The following is a 22,996-nucleotide window of genomic DNA, read 5'->3' as shown; positions in this document are numbered from 1 at the left end:
AGCTTGGATGAAAAGGAGCACTCAAGGAAGACAAAGCTAGTGCAGAGAAACTAAATGAGTGGAGAGGCAGATACGTGAGTGTTTGGTATAAAGATGACAGGTTTCAGAGTAACAGCCGTTACTTTTCGCAAAAAGAAAAGGAGTACTTGTGGCACCTTAGAGACTAATTTATTTGAGCATAAGCTTTCGTGAGCTACAGCTCACTTCATCGGATGCATACTGTGGAAAGTACAGAAGATCTTTTTATACACACAAACCATGAAAAAATGGGTGTTTACCACTACAAAAGATTTTCTCTCCCCCCACCCCACTCTCCTGCTGGTAATAGCTTATCTAAAGTGATTACTCTCCTTACAATGTGTATGATAATCAAGTTGGGCCATTTCCAGCACAAATCCAGGTTTTCCTCTTGAAACAGAGAAATGAATTCAGGGCTTTCTCTTCCAGTCATTGCTCTTTCCCCCCCTTACAGGTGAAAATGGAATTACAGACACTGGGCTTGATTCTGATTTCATATTGTACATATCTTTTACCTCAGAGTAACTCCACTAATTTCGTTGGAGTTATTCCTGATTTAACCGATTGTACATGAGAGAAAAAGCCAGTCCATTGAAAAATTCTTTATAGAAGATATAGTGCCAAATTTTGCCCTCAGTTACACTCATACAATTGCACAAATGTAACTGAGGGCAGGATTTGGCCTGTCATATACACCAAAGCCATTCTATAATAGCTTGTATACTACCATGAAACGAAAAAAGATCGGATGCATACTGTGGAAATTGTAGAAGATCTTTTTATACACACAAAGCATGAAAAAATACCTCCCCCCACCCCACTCTCTTGCTGGTAATAGCTTATCTAAAGTGATCACTCTCCTTACAATGTGTATGATAATCAAGTTGGGCCATTTCCAGCACAAATCCAGGTTTTCTCTCTTTCCCCCCCCCCCCCCCCAAACCCACTCTCCTGTTGGTAATACCATGAAAATCAAGTAAAGGCATAAATAAATAACAATTTTACATGAGAAGGTGCATATGTATAAATTTGTTAGCTGAATTCTCTCAAGAATGTTGTTCTATCTCTTCATAAACAGAGTTACTATCATTGATGTAATTAAAGCACTTTGAGATCCTTGGGTAAAAGGTGTTAAATAAGTGCAAAGTGGTAGTAGTATTGTTCATTGATTTGATTTATTTCATCATACTACATCAACTACATAGTGAAATTTGCATAGAGTGTGGGAAGTATAAAATAATATTACTAATCGTAAGACCGAGGGCATCTCTGTTCCCAAACTCTCTTTTAATTGTCATTTTATCACTATCTCTACAAATATCACTTTAGCAGCTCTAGAACAAAGCAGGAAGTCTTTTGAAATGTCTAATTATGCCTTGTGTACATTTGGCTGGATTAGTATAATTCATTTTCCATGGATCTCCAGTATTGCTTAACTGTGTACCTAAAATTTGTCCATACTGCTGTGGCCAGATTGCTAAATTCTCATCTTAATGTAGGTATTAACTATTTTTGTATTGACTTCTATAACTATTTGAAGAGTGTGCTCTAAAATATGTATTTGAAGGGAAATACACTTACGTAGATGGAAATAGTTATCAACCTAGCAGAAAGGGGTAAATTGCTCCAACAACATTATTATATATGTGAAGAACGATAGGACAATTAATTGTTTAAGCCCTGACAGAAGTGGATGAAATGAATGGTCCAGAATCTGACCTTACATTCAGATATCTTGAGACATCATGATGTTCTGAATACAGATGGTTAAAAGAGACATTACGTTGGCTTCTACCAGTTGAATATGCAGAATTAGTAGGTACTTCAAAAAGTAAGCAATTGCGGAGGAGAAAACAAACCCAAAGATCATCTTATATTGGTAGAAAAGGATGTCAACAGTTAACCATTCATTTAAATAACTGTACCAATATGTGCTGAAAGCTGCATAATTCAGACTGGATAGCATGCCAACTGTCTAGACCACACCTCATGCATATCTGCACTCTAAAGGCATATTTAGGAAAAAGATCAGTAACTTTAAGTTTCAGCCATTTCAAGGCTCTGAAATTCCTGCAGTATAACCCCGCTGTTCACCTCTCTCTACTGTGAAAACCAACCGTTTATTCCTTCCCTTTGTTTCCTATCTTTCACCTATTTACTGATCCATGAGAGGAACTTCCCTGTTATCCATGACTGCTTACTTTGCTTAAGAGGTTTTGGTGTGGGACTTAGTCAAAGGCTTTCTAAAAGTCCAAATACACTACGTCCACTGGATCACTCTTGTCCACCATATTTGTTGACCTCCTCAAAGAATTCTAATAGATTGGTAAGGCCTCTTCACTCATGGCTACTTGGTTTCCTTAGAAGCCTTTGCCGAAGGACCTTGTTAAGGCTTTTTGAAAATCTAAGTACGCTTTATCACCTTGATCATCTGGTCCTGGTGACTTATTACTGTTTAGTTTATAATTTTTTTTCCTAAAATCTGTTCTATTGACACATCAGTTTGGGCGAGTACTTCAACTTTGTCACCCAAAAAGAATCACTCTGATGTTGGTATCTCCCCCACATCACCTGCAGTGAAGACTGATGCAAAGAATTCATTTAGCTTCTCTGTATTGGCCTTGTCTTTCTTGAGTGCACCTTTAACACATTGGTAGTCTAGTGGCCCCACTGCCTGCTTGGCAGACTTCCTGCTTCTGATGTACTTAAAAAGAATTACTGCTAGTTTTTGCATCTTTAACAAGTTGCTTCTTAAATTCGTTTTTGACTTTCCTTAATATACTTCTACATTTCACTTGCCAGAGTTTGTGCTCCATCCTATTTTCCTCAATAGGATTTGACTTCCAATTTTTGAAGGATGCCTTTTTGCCACTAGCAGCCTCCCTTATTTTGCATTATTTTGTTTAACCATCATGGAATTCTTGTAGTCCTCCCACTGTCTTTTTTGATTTGGGGTATACATTTAGTCTGAGTCCCTATTATGGTGTTTTTCAGTGCTCTCCATGCTGCTTGCAGCGTTTTACCCTTGTGACCGCTCTTTTTAATTTCTGTCTACCTAGCATCTTCATTCTTGTACAGTTACCCTTTTTAAAGTTAAATGTTATTGTGGTGGGTTGAGCTGGTATTTTCCCTTCTACAAGGATGCTAAATTTAATTACTTTATGGTCACTGTTACCGAGTGGTTCAACTATAGTTACCTCTTAGACCAGGTCCTGTGCTCTACTTAGGACTAAATTAAGAATTTCTGTTCTCTTGTGGGTTCCAGGACAAGCTTCTCCAAGAATAAATCATTCATGGTGTCTGTAAATTTTATCTCTGCATCTTGCCCTTAGATGACATTTACCCAGTAAATATAAGGATAGTTGAAATCACCCTTTATTATTGTGTTTTCTGGTTCTGTAGCCTCTCTTACCTCCCTCAGCATTTCGCAATCACCGTCAGCATCCTGGGCAGGTGGTTGGCAGTATATTTCTGCTGCTATACTCTTATTATTGAAGCACAGAATTTCTATCCCTAGAGATTTGTGATATAGTTTGATTCATTTAAGATTTTCACCTTATTTGACTATGCTTTTTTAAAACCTATAATGCCACTCCCCCACCAACAATACCTACTGTGTCAGTCCTATATATTTTGTGCCCAAGTATTACCATGTCCCTTTGAGTATCCTTATTCCACCAAGCTTCTGAAATGACTGTTATATCAAAATCCTCATTTAAGCTAAGGTCTCTAGTTCACCCTCTTCGTATTTAGATTTCTTGCATTTATATATAAGCACTTGTGCATTTTGTCCATATTTAGTTGCTTGCCTTCAGGTGTTATGCTTAAATGGGATTATTCCTTATTAGCTCTTACCTGTACTTTACCTACTTCTTTCCTACCTTCTCTACTATATTGTGTTCCCCCCTTTAATAAATTCATCCCCAAGGGATGTCTGTGCCCAAAGCAGGTGGTCCTCCTCACCTGTCAATTTTCCCCCAGCTCCCATAATCTCTAATCCTCAGTAATCTTTTTTATTTTATGTGCAAGCAGTCTGGTGGTTCCATTTTGGATAGTTGAACCCCATCCCTCCTGTATAGGCTACTGCTTCCCCCAAAAGTTCCTCAGTTCCTTATAAACCTAAATCCTTCCTCCCTATACCATGCCCTCATCCTTACATTTAGACCTTGAAGTGCTTTCTGTCTTGGTGTCCCTGCACATGGAACAGGAAGCATTTCAAAGAATGCTACCATGGAGGTTCTGGACTTTAATCTCTTACCTAGTACCATTTCCTTCTCATCACTGCCTATAAAGCTGTCTAGATCAGTGGTTCTCAAAGCCGGTTCGCTGCTTGTTCAGGGAAAGCCCCTGGTGGGCCAGACCGGTTTGTTTACCTGCTGCATCCGCAGGTTCGGCCAATTGCGGCTCCCACTGGCTGCGGTTCGCCGCTCCCGGCCAATGGGGGCTGCGGGAAGCAGCACGGGCCAAGGGACATGCTGGCTGCCCTTCCCGGAGCCTCCATTGGCCTGGAGCAGCAAACCGCAGCCAGTGGGAGCCGCGATTGGCTGAACCTGCAGACACGGCGGGTAAACAAACCGGTCCGGCCCGCCAGGGGCTTTCCCTGAACAAGCAGCGGACCGGCTTTGAGAACCACTAATCTAGATCTCTTGTGAGATCTGCTACCTTCGCGCCTGACAGTCAGTTCTCCATGCCATTCTCACAGTTCTCACATATCCAGCTGTCTATGTTTCTAATAATCAAATCCCCTACTACTATTGCCCATCCCTTCATAATAACTGGAGTCCCCATGGCTGGAGGGATATCCTCAAAGCAAGAGGATATCATGACTTCATCTGGAAGGTGGGTCCCAACTATAGGATTGTTTCCCTCTGCTCCAGTTTGATGGTCTCCTGCCTTGAGACTTTCATCCTCCTTGCAATACAGCCCACTGATCAGATGAACAACTGACCAATTCAATCCTGAGAGATCTCTCAGATAAAAAGGAACAGATTAGAGAGTCAATGACCAACTTCTCCAGCAGCGGTATCCTGCCCACTCACTGTTGACTGTTACTAGTCACACTTCTGGGCATTTGAACCCAGTGAATCTTCCTCACAGGCTTAAAATTAAGTACTTGAGTACTTAAAATTAAGTGCTTTGCTGGATCAGAGTCATATTCACATTGATATAGGCATATTCTCAGTATTAGGAAAACCTTCCTGATAATGAGTTGTGTTACACTGTGAAATAGTTTCCCCTGGGAAAAGATGGAAGCCTCATCATTTGGGACATTGAAAACTAAACTGGATATAGCACAATGGTGAACAATCTTTCATCAGCGGTATGATGGACTAACTGACCTAATAGATCAGTTCCATCTCTAATGTATGTGTTTCTATGATCTCCTACTTGTCATGTCTGGCTTCTCCTAGTTCAGCATCTGGAGTCTTTCTGATCTCCCCCTCCTACCCCCTCAAAATGAACAAAGCTCACCAAGCATATAATCCCGGTGAACATGACAAATCTTTTAAGTGAAAATAACCCTCAGCAGCCAGCACTTCTCAAGTCCTTATAGCACAGATTATTAGCCTTTAGGACTGCCAAATAAAAGCATTAAAAGGCTTTTCCATGTCTATACAAACATGAGGTTCTGTGATATTTTATGGAGGCACTTTTCACATCCAACCTCTGAAAGCAAGATTTGTCCTCTGCTCAACTGACAATAAATTGCCAGGGAAAGACTACCAACAGTAAATTGAGTAAATGGTTTTGAGGCAAAATATAAATGGTCTTTAGTGTAATATTTATAAATTATTTTGAAATAGGAATACAATCTGTTATAACAGTTGAAAGATATATGTGGGCATCGTCCTGATGAATGAAGATGGATGTTACTCAGGGGAAGTGTGGATCAAGAGAACACTTACGCCAGGCTCTTAGTGACAAAAATAAAAATACATACAGCTGAGACTGAGTGAGCTGTAGGTTCCGTTCCATCTTATGCATCATCATCCTCACCAGAATTGTTCACTAAGTTCCATGGGGGCAAATTGTTGTCAGTGAGGATACACTGAGGCCATAGCATGTAGACAATGGGGTTGCCTGGGTGTAAGGACCTTTATTACCGATGGGGATGTGCACAATGGAAAAAATCCAATTTTGCTTTTGTAGATCAAGGTGAGTATGCAGAGATAATCATTGTGAAAAAATATCATTATACTTGTAAACTGAACGCTTTAAATGTAGGAATCAGTGAAAGGCAAGAAACAAGGAGGCCTACGCTACCATTTTTACAGTTGCTTTTCAGAGGAGCCCTACACTTTAAACTTTTTATAAAAGCATTAAAAAGATACACTTTTCTTTGTTGTCCACTGTTGTATTTTGTTCCTCATAATCACACCTTCCTTAAAGAGAAGCAACCACTTGACTCAGGGGCACCTTGGTTTTTCAACTTGCTGTATTTACTGAACATAAATATAAGATGTCAGCTTGTCATGTAAATCCCTGGGTAAATGGTCAAAGTATAAGTGAGAGCTGTTTATAGGTAGCCTTTGTTCTACGCTCTGAACTGTGTGAAAATTCTATCAGCTCTGTTTGTATTTTTTATTACCAGCTCCAGACCATTTATTTACTCTTTGGGGATGTGGTACTGAATTAGCTCTTTGTTTGGAGTAGGGTGGGGTGGGGTAGGTTTTAATTAAATAGAAAGCAGTGGCATTTACTTGTTTACTTTTTTTTTAAGTTTACATAAAGTGCACATGAACAGTGTGGGGAATTTTCTTAATGAATGCAGCCTAGATGATACAAAGATTTATCATCATCAATTTTATGACAGGGACAGTATCAAAGATTCAATAGATGTAAATATATTGCAGTTGATGCATTTCTGTGTTCAGTGTATATTATCCTGTTTGTTATATAACTTGTATATTTAGGCCAAGACTCCTTCAATTTCCCATTAAAACTGAGAAATCTTTCTCACTGGAGTGCAGACTGGAAAATTAATTTGACTTGGAAAACAGACATCATTCTAGTGTTATCACAATGGGCAAAGCACTAGCCATGTGTTACATATAAAAGTGTAATTTCATGTCATCAGATCAACTTTCAAAGCCCCCTCATTGAAATTATGCAGCGGAATAAAATAATAGCCATTGCAGGACTGTCGTAAACACAATATGCATAAGCAACAGGTGTGCTAGATAATTGTTTTCTCATCATGGTGAATATTTCACACTCCATAACTCCCAAATGAAATTCCAAAAGAATGCATAAGATTAAATGATTCAAAGATTTAGAGGGTTTCTGATCTTTATTGTAAAAGAGAAATCTACTGAAATTCTAAAACGGCATGGAAGTATAAACATTATTATTAATGTTGCTAAATATGAAGTATTTATTTTGGTTATCTTAAAAGACTGAAATTTAGACAAAGGCCTACTGCTCAAAAAATAGTGTGTAATATGTGTGTATATGTATTTATATGAAATTAATGGCTGATGTAATAAAAATAGAGGATTAATTTACCTGTAGCATCACTAAAATGAATATGTGAAACTCCCTGAAAATTTCACTTATTATCTCTTTTTTCCCATTACTACTTTATATAGCATGGCGATAGAACTTTGGGTTGTGAAACAAAATCAAACGTATGGCTCTATTATCTAAAACTGTCTATGCCTGTAAAGGTTATACTTGATTACATTGTAAGATTTTTAAACTTTTATCAAGTCACTGTGATTTGCAAGTGATTTTAAATTAAACTTCATGGACTCTCACCAGATGACTCCAACTAAAGTTATGTTAAGTGATTTTAACAAACAAGATTATTCTATAAGATTTTGTGCTGCCATCTATTACAAAACGAATAATTTCCCTGGCATATATTCTGTATACTTTGTATACTATTATATATATTGCACAGTAGTAAGAAGAGATGGGGTAGTAGTTAAAGTGAAATGTGATCCATAATGAGTCATGAAACAGCTAGTCAAACAACCCAATCTTTTTGTATTGAATTTTACTAATGTGCTCCTTTCTTTCCCATATGACCTATCTTCTGTAATGATGGTTTGATACTGGTAAAATTCAGATCCTCATCCAAAGGCTGTGACACTATTGACTAAATCTCTATTGACTTTGCTGAGGATGTGAAATACTGTATTGCAAGATAAAATCAGCACATAGATGCTCAATGAAACTGAAGAGTCCATTAGTGCTTTAACTCTTAAATTGCCATCTGTCTTCTTTCTTGATAAAAGCAGGCTGAAGGGAAAAGTTACCTTTGTTGTTAAACATTTTGCAGCATATTGCTAGACTTAACTCTAATTCTTTTGCATTTTTAGATGGTATTAAAATTAATTTGTCTCTAAATGTGAGCAAGCCATGTTTCATTAGTCACTCACCTTTTTCAGGATACTGGGAGGAGTGGTGATTTGTCTGTGTCCTGTGTGGAATACAAGGGCATCTTTAACGTCATGAATTAAACTCTCACTGACTGCATTTGAAGTATGGAAACCAGCATATCAGGATAATGACATCTTGAATTAATAACAGTACTTTAGAAATCTCGAAGAGATGCCCACTCTTTAGTCTTTCTCAACTACAAAGTCATTGATGTGAATCGTTTTTATTCTGCACCCATTTTGTAGAGTTTGAATTTTAAACTTTAATATTCTATTGTTTTAAAAACTGATACATACTCTTTTCAGGTTTCCTCTTATGTTCTGTTGACTAAAATTCTTCCTTATATGTCCACCTCCAGTGTACATAAGACTTGTGCATACTGTACATTTGTCTATGGACTTCAGATATTGTACATGAACCTGAGGAAGAATATAACCTTGTTTTTTTAAAGGACGCCTTAAATGCTATTCTGTAAACCAGTCCTTGGGAGTTACTTGACAGTAACCTGACATATGGCCTTCCTTAAGGGACAGAGGGTTGCCTCTGCAATATTACCAGTCATTCCCAGCCCATGAGGGAATAACTAATAGAAATAACCTTTAATTTTGGTCTTCCGTATAACAGCACGTAGGACCAGATTTTCAAAAGAGCTCAGGGCCAGATTTTCAAGTGCTCAGTCAATATGCTGAGCACCTTTGGAATTCTGGACACTTATTTGATCCCAAAATGGGAGCTGATCTTTTCTGGAAATCTCGTCAACATAATATTATTTCGTGGACCAAATCTTGGCCCTGCTTTTCTCTACAGAGAAGAGCTAGCTAGAGGTACAAGGCAACAGAATCCTAAGCAAAACCTGGCACTTTCTCCTCCCATTCAGGGATAGATTCATAAGGCTCCACAACCATAGGCAGGTTTGTGACTCCCTTAAGCCCTAAGGTGGCTGTGGAGGGACACTGCTTCTCTGCTGCCCCAGCTGTCAAAACACTGTGAAATTGAATAGGCCACATACCTGGAGATGGTTATCTCACAACAGCTCCAAAATGGGATGAGTCATCTAGAAGCACAGTGTGAGGCAGAAAGGGAAAACACCTGACTCCTGTAACACTATCCTCTTTCTGTGCCAAGATATCAGTTTTAGGAACTAATCCTGGTCTTTCTGTCTACTCCCAAGCCAAGTCCATGGCAGATCTTTAGTACCACATTGACTTCTGCAAGCCCAGCACAAAGAGACAGGGGAGACAGGAACAGCACAAGGCTCCTCACTGTGGGTGGTGAGCACAGGTCCAAACCACCACGTAGGGAGAGAGACTGTCTTCCCCTTTCCCTTACACACCTGGCCTGGCTGTTCTCAGGAATGACAAGGTCCATGTCTGTGCAGCTGATTGCCATGCTACTGCAAGACCACAGTTTGACTCAATAACAGTGCTTAGCACTTGTCTTCAGATCACCACGAAAAACCATTTAGTTAATCCTCCCAATAGATCTGGTCACACTATTATGATCAATTCATTGTCTGATTTGGTGCCTTTTCCTCTCCAGGAGTTGTCAGGGAACAGGTTTTGATTTGTACTGTTCATAATTCAGAATTGTTTTGTAAATAGTTTTTAAGGAACCTATTTTGCGCTGTGGGTTTTTTTTGTTTTTTTTTTGTGAACTCTTCCATGTCAATGGTCCCTTGAGTATTTGATATATGGGGGTTTGTGTTCCGTCTGTGTGATTGGCCAACTATGGTATGCCGTCTGTTCTCTGATTGAATGACCTAGTCTTCCATAAATAAGAACCTGGACAAATGACTTGAGGGTGCTGAGTTTCTCAGGGAGGGAGTGGAGAGTGTTTTTTAGTGAGAAAAGCAGAGCAGAAAATAAATATATCTTGTTTAAATATTTTCCTTTTTTCTTTACAAAACATAGATGATTGTTTTTGTCTGCTTACATGGACCCAGATTTAAAGATATCTAGAATCTTTCCTGAGTGAAGATGGGGAAGACCAGTCAGATGTATTGGCTGTTCAGCAGATTTTAGATTCAGTATTCTCTTGTCACAATCATACCGAGTAATTGCGGTGGCTAATCTTTGGCTTTCCCTTCTACACCAAGTGGCACCCCTGCTTGCTCATCCCCAGCCCCACTCCTGCTCTCAGGAGGGAATGGGATAGCCCTTTCTTGATCAGCAGACCCACCCAATCATACCAAGAAGCTTCCATATGACTCCAGTAAAATATACAAGATCTTATGCTTTGTACAGTTGTAGTTCCTTAGAATAATTGTTCCACCTCAGTAGCTAGTCACATTGCGCAGTCTCTGTTCCAGGGTCTGAAACATGTTCAGAATCTCCAGGCAAGTTTAAAGAGAGCAGCAGAGGAGGAAATAAGATTTCAGAAAACAAAAAATAAACCTGCTCTTTAGATTATGCCCCTTTATGCTTTTCTGCGTCCTTCTCCTTTTGCTGGGTGATCACGCTCTTTATTAAAAATGATTGGTTTGGCTTTCTCACTCTCCCAGGCCTGGTCTACACTAGTAACTTACATCGGTATCGCTACATCTCTCAGGGGTGTGAAAAATCCACACCCCTGCAGGAGGAAGCTATACCAATCTAGCCCTTGGTGTAAATAGTGCTAGGTCAATGGAAGAATTCTTCCATCAACCTCACGACCACCTCTCGGGCAGGTAGATTACCTACACCAACTGGAGAAGCCCTCCTGTCAGCATAGGTAGTGTCTCCACTGAAACACTGCTGCAGCATTCTAAATGTAGACATAGCCCCCAGTCTCTTCCTTCTAATACTCTCATGCCCAAAACCTCAACGCCAGTTTTTATACATGGGGTCATCAAGCAAAGACTTCTGGTGTGAGTGTGCATATCTGCATCTGAATACACTTCTGGACACGAACAGAAACTCCATCGTTAAGCTGAGGGGGGAAAACCCCAGCTATTTGAATGTTCATGGAAAAGGGAATTTTAAAAAGACACCTTGCTTCGTTGAATCAGATTTAGGGAACAAGTTAGAAGATCGATTTTTTCCACTATTTTCCCAGCTCTGCTTACAGCACTCCTTTGTGATAAGTATCACTATATTTGTTTTACAGATGGGGAAGCAGAGAGTTAAGTGACATACTCATGTCCATACAGCAGCCTGAAACAAGGGTAGGCTAAACATCAAGAATTCCTGAGTCCCAGTTCTTTGCTTAATCCAGTAGACCTGTAATCTATAGAATAAATCCCTCATTAGAACCACTGGAACAGGACAATTAAATCTTAAAGATGCTAAATTTGGGTCTGGCTCAGATAAACAGCCAAAATTGGGATGCTTATTCAAGGCTTTGGGTTTGCAAAGTTATGGTTCAATCCTGCACATGTTTATTGTCCTGTAATTTTGGGAAAGTGCTTAAGTGTTTTCATGAGGTAGTTAGCCTTGGGCTGGAAATTCCACAAGATTAGGTTTTCTCACTCTATGTTGGGACTTCGAGGACATTAACAAAAAGTTGGGGGGAAAAGAGTTAATTGAACACTTCAGAATCTTCATTTATAGAAATAGACAAAAAGATTCAGGAGCAGAGAAGCTGACAATTTACACCAGCTGGGTGACTGCCTTTGATTATTTCCAAATCAGTTTGCCCATCCTCCAAAAGACGCTTTAAAGAAGAAGTGTTCAATAAAACACCTTCCGTCCAGACCGCTAAGGCTTTTTAACAGAACCTTTATAAAAGTTCAAAATTTGGAATTGCTTTTCCAGAGCAGAAAACATTGCATTTTGATCAGTGTTGGAGAAAGAACTTTTATTAAAAAGTTATGAAAGTCTTGAAAGTAGGAATGAGGACATTTTGTGTAAATCCTGCTACTACTCTGCCTTCCACCCCCAACCGGCCCCACCATCTGTGACATTTCTATAAGATACACAAAAACATCTTTCAAAATACAGAACATTTTGGGAAAGGAAAAGATGGCTTGTTCAATATTAACGTTGACAAATTCATGTTCTTGTCATGTAAATAAATGAATCTTTTCAGGGTCTAACATGCTGGACTTTGAGAAACTGCAGTGAAAGAAGATTATAGAAAATGATGCTTATCTCTTCTGTTTTTTTATAGAATAAATGAATTATTTCAGCTAAAACTATGCAAGAAGGAATCTATTGAAAATATGTAATATAATGCTTATTTGGGACACCAGCTTGTTGCCTCTGAACTTCCTAGCAAAGCAGTGCTTACCTTCCTCTGTTGCCATGTATTGATCTAAAATATCTTCCCTGAGCCTTGTCTCTCCTTTTCCTCCTACAGGCAAAAGGTTAGAGTTAGATAATAGTATTAATTTTCCAGACATCTGCACATGTTTTAGTAGCCTTTGGAAGGCTTGAAATAGTTTCTGTTTGCCCACCACAGGGCTAAAATACCATTAAGGCCTGGATTGAAGTAATACATAACAATCATAGTCTCATAGTTTAACCTTACAATAAAAAAGCTAATTTATTTTATCAGAGATTTAAATTAATGTGAGGAACTCCTCTCTTAACAGGAGCTGGAATGCCATTCCTGCAGAGCCACATGTGCATTTTGTATAATTATCCTTACAAATTTTAAAGACATAAAACTGCAACAATCCTTGTATATACATTTTGTCCTGTGCTCTGTTTGTGTGTATGAGAGAGAAAGAGAATTATGTGCTTCTTTTCATTCCAGACATCAGAGTTTTTGTTCCTGATATTATCTCTACTGAAAATCCCTTCATTCCTAGGCTCACTTACTGCCTTGACTCAAAATACAGAAGAGGAGGTGGGGAGATTCGTGCCAGTCTCTAAGCCCTTAATATTTAACCTTTTTCCCCCTGGAAATAAGTTGGAATTTTAGCATGGGAAATAATTTTGTGGGGGTTATGTGAATTTAGTTTAAATTAACTTTTAAAATATACACAATGATTAGGATATTTCTGAATACTTGAGTAAGTGATCTTGAATACTTGAGTAAGTGATCTTGAGATTCAAGACAGTTTTCATTTCTAACTCTACGCTGGAGGAAAGCTTTAGCTTATCCCATTATAAAGTGATAAAACAGCATTTGATAGCAGCAGCTTGTGTGATAAAATGATCATGGCAGCAGTGAGAAAGAATCTAATAAGAGAATTGATCTGCAGATTCCAATTCTGTAAGAGCCAACATCGATCAACATAAATGTCAATAACAAGATCGTATTGAGGTCTGGCTAATTCCTTTAGATGATTTTTGGTTCTAGTGACAGAGTCAGGAAGTGAATGTGAAAAGAAGTTTAAAACAATAAGAATCACAAAGACAGAGGCCAACACTACATTATACTATAAATGATATATCACTGGCTATCCTGATATAAGCTACCTAATCACATGATGAAATTAATTAATAGTATATAATCAAATAACTTCTATATTATACAGTGCATATTTTATAGATGGAACCTAAGCAATAGCATAGCTGTTCACATTCATATGTTAAAGTACTGCACTTGGGCACCCTGACAGAATAAAAGGCAGGCCTGCCTTTTTGTGTTAAAGTACAAATATCTTCTGTAAGGCAGGTCATAAAAGATAAATGGTATAGATTTTCCTTGTCATAAAAGTTAGAAGTATAAAATGGTATTCTGGAGTGATTCTGACCACGCTGAAATGTAAATGAAAAGTCTTTGAAACTGACTAATAAAAAAGACAAGGTGTCATAACTTGCAGAATTCTATGTTACAATTTTTCATATACACATAACTTGCTGTATCTGTGTGATTTTGGCCATCCCATAGTAAAGTGGGAGGAAAATTTACTTCGTTCATTTTAGATCAATAGAAAAGTATTTATGAAAAGTATTTACTGCTTTTTATGTGAAACAAATGAGCACAGAAAGTGAAGATTGATATTTAATAGGAGGGTTGAACACCTCAGAATGCATTTTGCAGGAAAGATGGTGTCATGAAATACGCAAGGAGTCTTCAGTGAGCTCAATGAAATAATTAATTGTGTTAATCATTTACCTTCTGGCTAGCTGATTACCAGGTTATTGGTGTAAAATGTTGACTCTACAATAATTATAAACCATAGGGAACTTTATACATATTTTTCCCAAAAAAACAAATTAGTTGATTTTATCGTTTCTGCTGTATTTACACACTCCTAACTTAATGCTATTAAAATAAGAACTAATATTTTGGAGTTCTCAAGACTTGAAAACACTGATATAGTTATAAAATGAAAGCAAGGATCAGAGGGGATTACATTAAATCTGTCAGTGTAGCTTTTATTTAAAGCAGTTTATAAAAATTAATAAAACTAGGAGGATTTGAAAGAGGAATAATTTTAGGCTTATAGTAACACAGGCTACTGAAGAATACAGAGAGATTATGCTATTTATGTTTATGCATCAAATATGTGCTTAATACCTCACAATTTACACTCGAGGACATTTAGGAATTTTTGCTTTCAACTTTCTCAGTACTTTTGGAATCTAATTCACTGCTTCTGCCTATCTTTGAAAGGCTTGATTACAACAAAGTGTAACAAGCCTGTAGAATCTGAAACAGACACAAAACTATTGTTTTATATTTTGTGGTGGATTTGCTTTGTTAACAAGGTTTTCCGATGTAGCTGTAACTCCCTAATCTTCCATACAAACGTTTGTAATATCACATCCTTGTACTTTGTCTTGAATGTTGTCAGTTAAGTCTCAGTAAACTCGCCTGTAGGATTTGCCAGCAAAGCTGACAAGCCACTATTAAGGGTGGGTTTGAATTTAAAGTCTGGCATCTTTTGTATCTCCTGACTTAGCTTTTAACGGCTTTATCCTGACAGGAGGGGGGGAAAATCAGAAATAAACAAATTAAAACTTGAACAGGGAAATACTTTTGCTAGATTAATAGAAAATCAAAATAAAATCCACTTGACTGGATGAATTCTCTGTAATAGCTAGAAGCTCTTTTTTATACTAAGAAATTATTTGGCTTACTGAACTATGTTTTAGAGTTAATCCTTTACTATTTATTTTGTGTATAACTTTCCCCACTGTTAATACTGAGCAATATTGTAAGCTTGTAATTTTGTTCCTTACATTTCAAACAGCTATTTGTAAGACCAATAAATAACAATCCCCAACTGCTTGCTTATATCACTATGAGGCATTTCATATCCTGGGATTCACTTACTGTAGGATAGAAAACAAAACAGCAACTATAAGGTTGAAGCTAGAGGAAAATAAGGATGCAACTCTGCAGATACAAACTGTAAGGCAAGCTAATTTTATTAAATCTACCAGTTAGGCTATAGAGAAGAACAAAGTACTAAACCTGAATCACTGATAAGGTGGATGTTAGTATTAAATATCATGGGAGGTAAGGCTACAGACATTCATTGCATTTTCAAGACACAGATTCCACGTAATAGACCTTTAGAAGTATCACCAAATATTGTCATTAGCTACTTGTCCTGTTGGAACCAATACTCAGAGCAGCAGAAAGAACAAAAGATTGTACATTATGGAGCTAATTTTCATCAATTTTTTCTTGCATTTTGCATTCCCTTTATGATCAGTTTTATGGTGCCTTAGAGTCATACAAGATTACGAAAGTTTGCATGTCCAAAAATGGGGACTCAGAGTAAAGGTTTATTAATGGCTTTTAATGATCTAAAGGTTTAGTCAGCCTTACAAATATTATAAGGTGTTATTGTTAAACAGTCACAAGCAAATATTGGAATTGTTTTAAGATAGTATAAGGTTCCTACTCTGGTTTTTACTGTACTTGCTTAAACCTGGGCCTGCTATGCACGTGTGAGCTGAAGAAGTTATCCACTTGAGCCCCTGGTGGATCTACTACCTATCATATATTCTGTCAGCTGCCTCAGGTGAGTAACTTGTCATTCTTTTTCAGCCCCATGATTGTTCTGCACCCAAATAAGGGGGCCAGGATAGGGTTTGGCTCAGCACTTCTCTGGCCATGGCCTCTATCTACAAGTACCCCACCCTCTTTTTTCCCCTGGCAATTGATGGTGCAAGATGGGGATGGACAGGGAGACTTCTGCAGATTGACTGGTTGGCATCCGGCTCTGTCTTGGGTGTCCTCAGGACCAAGGTGCTGTGTGTGTCCAAATGTTTGTTACAAAGTATTCTATGCCATTTGAAGGGTGTCTGTAGACAATATTCCATCCAGCCAGCAAACATTTAAAAGCAAAGATCTAACTCCAATTATGCAGAATGCAGAGGTTCGTGGTTTACTTCCAATAAATATGGGCTGGAAACTATCCTAAATGTGGACACTTACTCAGAATGCTACAGGCACCTAATAGAGAAGATCAGGAGAAAAGTTAGTTTCGAATTTTCATGTTCATTCTCCTGAAAATGCTTTTTCTTTTTTTTTAAACTGAACTCCTTTTTCTGCTGCTGAGAGCCATGCTGTTATTTCCTCATCCTCTACTGATGGTCTCTTTACACAGAAACTAGGGAGATATACCTTTGGACCTTTTCTGTGCAGCCTACAAGAAAGGACCAAATTTTATTCCCCAGAAATTGGAACTACTGGTGTGGAAAGTCTCATTACTTCAGTCTCCACTTTGGAGCAAAAGCAGATGAGGCATCTTATGAAATAGACAGGCATGTGCCATTAATACTCTTTGGGGAGCTTCAACTCTTGTAGAGAGATCTCTGAAAAGTGGTAAAGAGGACAGTGGACACTCTGGCATCTGGAAAAGGGCCTCTACAAAGCTGGACCCTTTACAGATCCAAATCATTAAGAGGAATGGCATATGTCGGAGGTAAGGGTAGATTGTCAGGATAAATAATAAGGAAGTTGTTAGGGAATTGGGAGGAAAAGAACTTTGAAAATTTGGACCAAGCATTGCCCTTGAAACGACACTAGGTAATATCAGTAGTCAGTATGAAAAGAATGGTGAAAAGGCATATGCAAACGTAACAGCATTACTGTGACACTGCATTTCCTGGCAATTCATAAACAGTGAGAGGAGGTGAATGCAAATCCTTAACCCACCTGATTAACTAGGGGGAAATGCATGGAGGTCAGTATTGCCATTATAAACTATGAAAATAGAAAATAAATAAATATTGTTGTTTGTGTACTGAAAAGTTAGATTAAACAGTATTTTGCAATGGATATAAAGTTCTGTTTATAGCACAGTAATTAATTAGTAGAAAAGCAGGAGTTTAATTCTCAATGTTCCATTATATTTATAACTTCCAAGATCTGAAATAAGTAAGTATAGCTAACAATTATACATAATAATAAATTCATACATTTTTGTAGATCAAAAAGAGTACAGTTCTCAGAAATGTTCCAACATTTTATATTATAATTAAGTACAGTGAGATCTGCAGTAAGAACCATTTCCAATAGCATCACTTCGTAAGAAAACACTTTAAAGCATCTTTGAGGTTTTCAGTGCACTTTCTATGCTCTTTAGTTAAAGCCCACTTCCAATACATGACCAATTTTGCTGGTCTCTTTGGAAGGCAATCTTCACCCTATGCCAGTGTTTGTAAACTCTAATTTGCGTAAAGCTGAAATCCATGTTACATTTTTTATTTTCAGTGTTTCCATACACATAATTTGCCCCTTCGTTCTCAGAATTAAGCATATGAAGAATACATGCTTAATATATTGGTTGTGTAGTATTTAGCTTGAATTAGAACTCTCACCAATCTTGCAAGAAACAGGTATAAGATGTCCCGTCTCCCTGAAAACATTTCTGTGCATTCTGTTCAATGCCCAGAAGACAGCAGGATCCAATTCCATAATGGAGACATTATCTTTAGAAACTCCTATTAAATAAACTAGATACCAAATCATAGTGTTTATTGGGGGGGGGGGTTATAACATTATCTGGTATGGGGCAATAGAACTGTTTCACAGTGTATTATTTCTTTAGGCTTTTTGGAACCAAAAAGAGAAAAACTTCTGAAAAAATGATACAGCCTAGGCTGTATTAACTTTCCTGAGTGTTCTGCATGGGGGCTGGTGAGAGGATAACATGTATTTCCCCAGCTCAGGACTGCTCCATTCTCATGCACGTGTGCCTCGATCCACAGCAGTTCAAGGACAATAAGGGTGATGCCATGTGTGCACCTGATGGCCTCTTCTGTTCAGGCAAGGGAAGTTCATGCATGGAAGTTCTCCACATTACACAAACTTCAAGAAGAGTAATCTCCTTCTGTACTCTATTTTGCTCTGCTGAACCCCAAGGGCATCAACAATATTTTAAAAACCAAATTATTTTCAGCACAGAGGTATCATTACACAGATGCTGTGATGTAAACAAGCGTGTCGTGAGAACGTCCGTGATCAATACAGTATAGTTTACATCATGTCATTGGAGCTTCTGTGAGATAAAGTCATCAGTGGGGGGGGATGTCACATTTTGTAGAATATTTTTTCATTTTGTAAATGTATTGACATTTTTAATAAGCAACATTATACTTCTTTATTTTTTGACTTTATCACTTAGAGAAAATAAATGAATGTGGGGGGAAATTATTTTCCTGTCATTTTTACTTTATAATTACTGTTTCATTGCTGTGTGGCTTTATTTCCTTAATTATCTTAATCCAAACTTTGTTCTGTTTCTTTAAACTTTGTTAAGGTAGGTCATTCTGCTGGATATGTATCTGTTACAGCTAATTTCATAGAATCCTACAAATGTAGGACTGGAAGGGCCCTCAAGAGGTCGTCTAGTCAAGCTTCCTTTCTGTGTACACTAGACCATCCCTGACAGGCATTTGTCTAATTGGTTTTTCAAAACCTCCAATGAGAGGGATTCCACAACTCCCTTGGAAACCTACTCCAGTGCTTAACTAGTCTGATAGTTAGAAACCTTTTCCTAATATCCAACGTATAACTCCCTTGCTGCAGATTAAGCCCATTACTTCTTGTCCTACCTTCAATGGATATGGAGAACAATTGATCACCATCCTCTTTATAACAGCTCTTAGCATATATGAAGATTGTTACCCCCTCAGTCTTCTTTTCTCAAAACTAAACGTACCCAGTTTTTTAACTTTTCTTCACAAGTCAGGTTTTGTAAACCTTGCGTCATTTTTGTTGCTCTCCTCTGACTCTCTCAATTTCTCTTCATCTGTCTTAAAGTGTGGCGCTCTGAACTGGAAACATACTCCAGCTGAGAAGAGTGAGACAGTTACCCACTGTGTCTTACATACAACATTCCTGTTAGTACCCTCCAGTGTGATATTGGCCTTTTTCACTACTCAATCACATTGTTGACTCATATTCAATTTGTGATCCATTATAACCCCCACATCCTTTTGTGATTTGTATGATGGTGAACGTTTCCAGTATGATGATTACTTAATTGGTCTATTTGATACAGATATGTAATGGTATTATAGATCTTGAGAACCCACTTTCCTTCCTTTCTTCTCTATTATTCTTATTATATTTTGCTGATTTACTTTTATTATTTATAGGCTCATAGAGTTTAAGGCAGAAGGATTCATTAGATCACCTAGTCTGACCTCCTGTATATCACAGGCCATTAAATGTCACCCATTTACCCCTGTATTGAGCCCAATAATATATAACTTTTAACAATTTACTATTTTTAATTAATTTTAGGTTGTTATTTGGGAGATTATTTCTTTCTCCTTCCTGATTTTATTTTCTTCTGGCTGACTCAGTATGCTGAGTGAGCTGGCATTATGTTTCACAAGGATGATATAGCAGTGTACTTAGTTTCATGTAACTGTTATTGTTATAACAAATTATATTGTTCACTTCATTATTTACGGCCATCTGTATTGCTAACTCCTGTACAATAAAATAGTATTTTCAAAACATTTTTAGGGACTGACAAACTCTGAAGCAAGTCTTCAAGATGTAAAACTCCTGAAGTAATATTTCCAGTATGTTTTCTTGGGAAATAAACGTTAGTGTCTATTCCCTTCACACTTCTCCAATTTTCCAGTCTAATGCATGGCTTAAGTACAGAAACTTGCACTAAAAATCCTCTGCAAGGAGAGACTAGGAAGTTGGTCTTTTTGGAGGAAAGACAGTCCTTTTCAAAGGGCCCTTCCTAGCAACACCTTTGCATCGCATCAAAGATTCCTGTGTCTGAATCAATTCGAATTTTCTGGTGGCTCAACTATACAGTTGGGAGACTTTCAGTTAAAGGCTAACTTTGAGTTCATTGTAAACCTGTGAGCTTGGAAAGGTGTAATTAGGCAGTATTTAAATTTTGGGCAAACATCAGCCTGCAATTACAATAACAATATTTTAAATGGTTCACATTCAATAGCTGGAGAATAGATATAACTGACACTGTGTTAAAAGACATGTACACTCGGTGTAGTAAATATTTATAATGAAAACTATACTGAATGCAAAGTGTTTGTGGCATCTATTCAACATTGTGTTATAGGAAATATGATTATACAGAGCATTCATCATTCAAACAGTTTCCCATAATCTTACTGAAACAGGATAGCACAGGTTAAAACAAAACACTGAATGAAAACTAGATGAATATGTAACTCCTGCAAAATTATTCCCCAATTAATAATTAGTGGTTAAAAGTACTAAATTGCCTGCAATAGAAGTCAGTCTGCAATTCTGGATGTGACCAGCAAAGGCTGGAAGAAGAGATGTCTATTTCTGGATGATTCATTCTCCAGAGGAAGAAACTGTAGAGGTGAGTGCCTGATAAGCAGGCTGAGCACTGCATGTGGTGCTGAGCTGAAGCCTCAGTCCCAGCTTGCAGAAGCCTGTGTAGAGCTGCTCTGCCAATACTCCAGCTGGATATCGGTAAGATTAGCAGTTGCAAGCTATTGCTTCCCCCTCACACTAATATTTGTGGACAAATGGATAAACAGTTCCGGGCCCATTGCCTTGCCCCGCTGCATCGTCTCCACATCCCTGTAGGGTGTGTCCTGCACAGTGTAACGCAGGGTACCAAGTTTTCTTGGCAGGTTTGCTGCAGCCTCTCCTTCCCCTTCACCCCTTTCCAATACCCACAGCCATGCACAACATGAACTGAGCAGTTCCAGTGGCTTGATTCTTCTGTGGTTGCAGGGAGGGTGGGCAGGATCTTACCAGAGGGCCTGACCCAAAGCTCATTGAAGTCAACAGGAACCTTTTCATATATTTCAGTGGACTGCAGATCAGATCCCAAATATCTATAATCAAAAAGCTTAGCTCACATGACCAGCTGGAGAGCAGATATAGCTATTTTTTTCTTTTGAAGTCACTGGTCAAGAAACAGCATTCAAATAAATCATACATTTGAAATTAAAACAGGTCAGACTTATTCTATACAGAAAGCCTTGGTAATTAGTGTACAGATTAATATGGGGGAAATGGCATCAGGTTAGCAGGCCTTCCAAGCAAAACTGAAATAAAGGACTGAGTGTGTAATTGAACAGCATGTGAATATTAATGCACAAAATCCTCTGAGTCCCTTGCTCCCTGATGCAATTATTTTCTATTCATATTAATTGTTCCTAACAGATGACATTAATGACTTTGAGTTAAAATGTGTGCAAGGCAGGACTTCACAAGACCAATGCCGTTTAGAAATAGGGTCACTTTTATAATCATTCACTCAAGCTGTAGCAACTGCTAAATAAAACAAGGTTAATGCGTTGATTGCTTTATAAATGTTAATTTCATCATTCATTTTTATGCTTCTTTAATGCAAACTTTCCAAACTCTATGGATAAATATGAGTGGGGTCCTATTACTTTGTCATTATTGCATGTGAAATCATGATAAGTTGTGAAACAGTCGCAGGGAGAAAAAGTTCAGTTTTCTTTGGATGAAAAATTTTCGTGCATCAAGTCCTGTACTCAGTAAGCAGTAAAATGGAAAACTTTCAAATTAGGACAAGTGCTCTTTTACCACAGGGTTTTATTCTCCTTTGAAATTTAACTGCATGGTTTGGAATTTTTAAAATGCTGATCTGTTGCATATTTGTCAAATGTTTATGCTTTGGTCATTCTCTTCTGCCAGAAACTGCATTCACGCATCTTAGATCTCTCGTCTGGGGATTTGCTTTCAGATGTAGAAAGGAACAGAAGTTTGATACAATCACGAACTACTGGTGTTCAGATTCATGTGAGTCTTTGTGCGGTCTTTAAGTGCCTCATTTGGAGTGCTCATTTTTGTCTGTGAAGTGCGATGTCATGGGTGAGCCATTGTTGAGACAGATAACAATACTTTCCTTTCTTCTGGTCTCTGAAATTCAATATCATGTCTCTGGTTGATATAGTACACAGAAAGTGTCACTCTGTGCAAAAAAAGCATAAATCTTGACAATGTCCCCAATATACCTTTTTGGGTATTGATTACATCTCAAAATCTCTGAGAAATGGTCAAGGAGCTTTTTATTAAAGCCCATGTACCATGTTATTCATCCTACTTTTATGATATATTATGTATGAACTTTTAAAAATTCATAGTCTCTGCAGTTTTTTGGTTTTTTTTTTAATTAAAGTTGGGGGTTAGCTTTGTGCTTATTTGGCAAAACTGTAACCAGTAGGGCTTTCATGTTTCATTGACGGAGAGAAAAGTAGCTTTAAAAACAAAAGTCACATGAAGATAGAGAGAAATAAAGCAGATGAGAACAGAAAACTGA

At 37.9% G+C, this 22,996-nt stretch overlaps 1 protein-coding gene and 1 long non-coding RNA gene across 9 annotated transcripts in view; one reads left to right on the top strand and one right to left on the bottom strand.

Moving 5' to 3' along the window:
- Positions 1 to 3,024, bottom strand: part of LOC122462374 — a 355,548-nt gene extending 352,524 nt beyond the window's left edge. The window contains exon 1 of the long non-coding RNA XR_006284882.1: positions 2,955 to 3,024. This is a non-coding gene — a long non-coding RNA (uncharacterized LOC122462374). The remainder of the gene's footprint in view (positions 1 to 2,954) is intronic.
- Positions 1 to 22,996, top strand: part of NCKAP5 (NCK associated protein 5) — a 588,725-nt gene that overhangs the window by 476,875 nt on the left and 88,854 nt on the right. For all 8 annotated transcript variants that reach the window (XM_043525276.1, XM_043525274.1, XM_043525277.1 and 5 more), the window contains one exon: positions 22,372 to 22,476. In XM_043525276.1, coding sequence (XP_043381211.1) covers positions 22,372 to 22,476 — 105 coding nt within the window. The remainder of the gene's footprint in view (positions 1 to 22,371; positions 22,477 to 22,996) is intronic.

The sequence above is a fragment of the Chelonia mydas genome, chromosome 11 (assembly GCF_015237465.2).
Source record: "Chelonia mydas isolate rCheMyd1 chromosome 11, rCheMyd1.pri.v2, whole genome shotgun sequence".
Classification (NCBI taxonomy): domain Eukaryota; kingdom Metazoa; phylum Chordata; order Testudines; family Cheloniidae; genus Chelonia; species Chelonia mydas.
The sequence above is the reverse complement of the archived record's forward strand: the minus strand, read 5'-3'. Positions and strand labels throughout refer to the sequence as shown.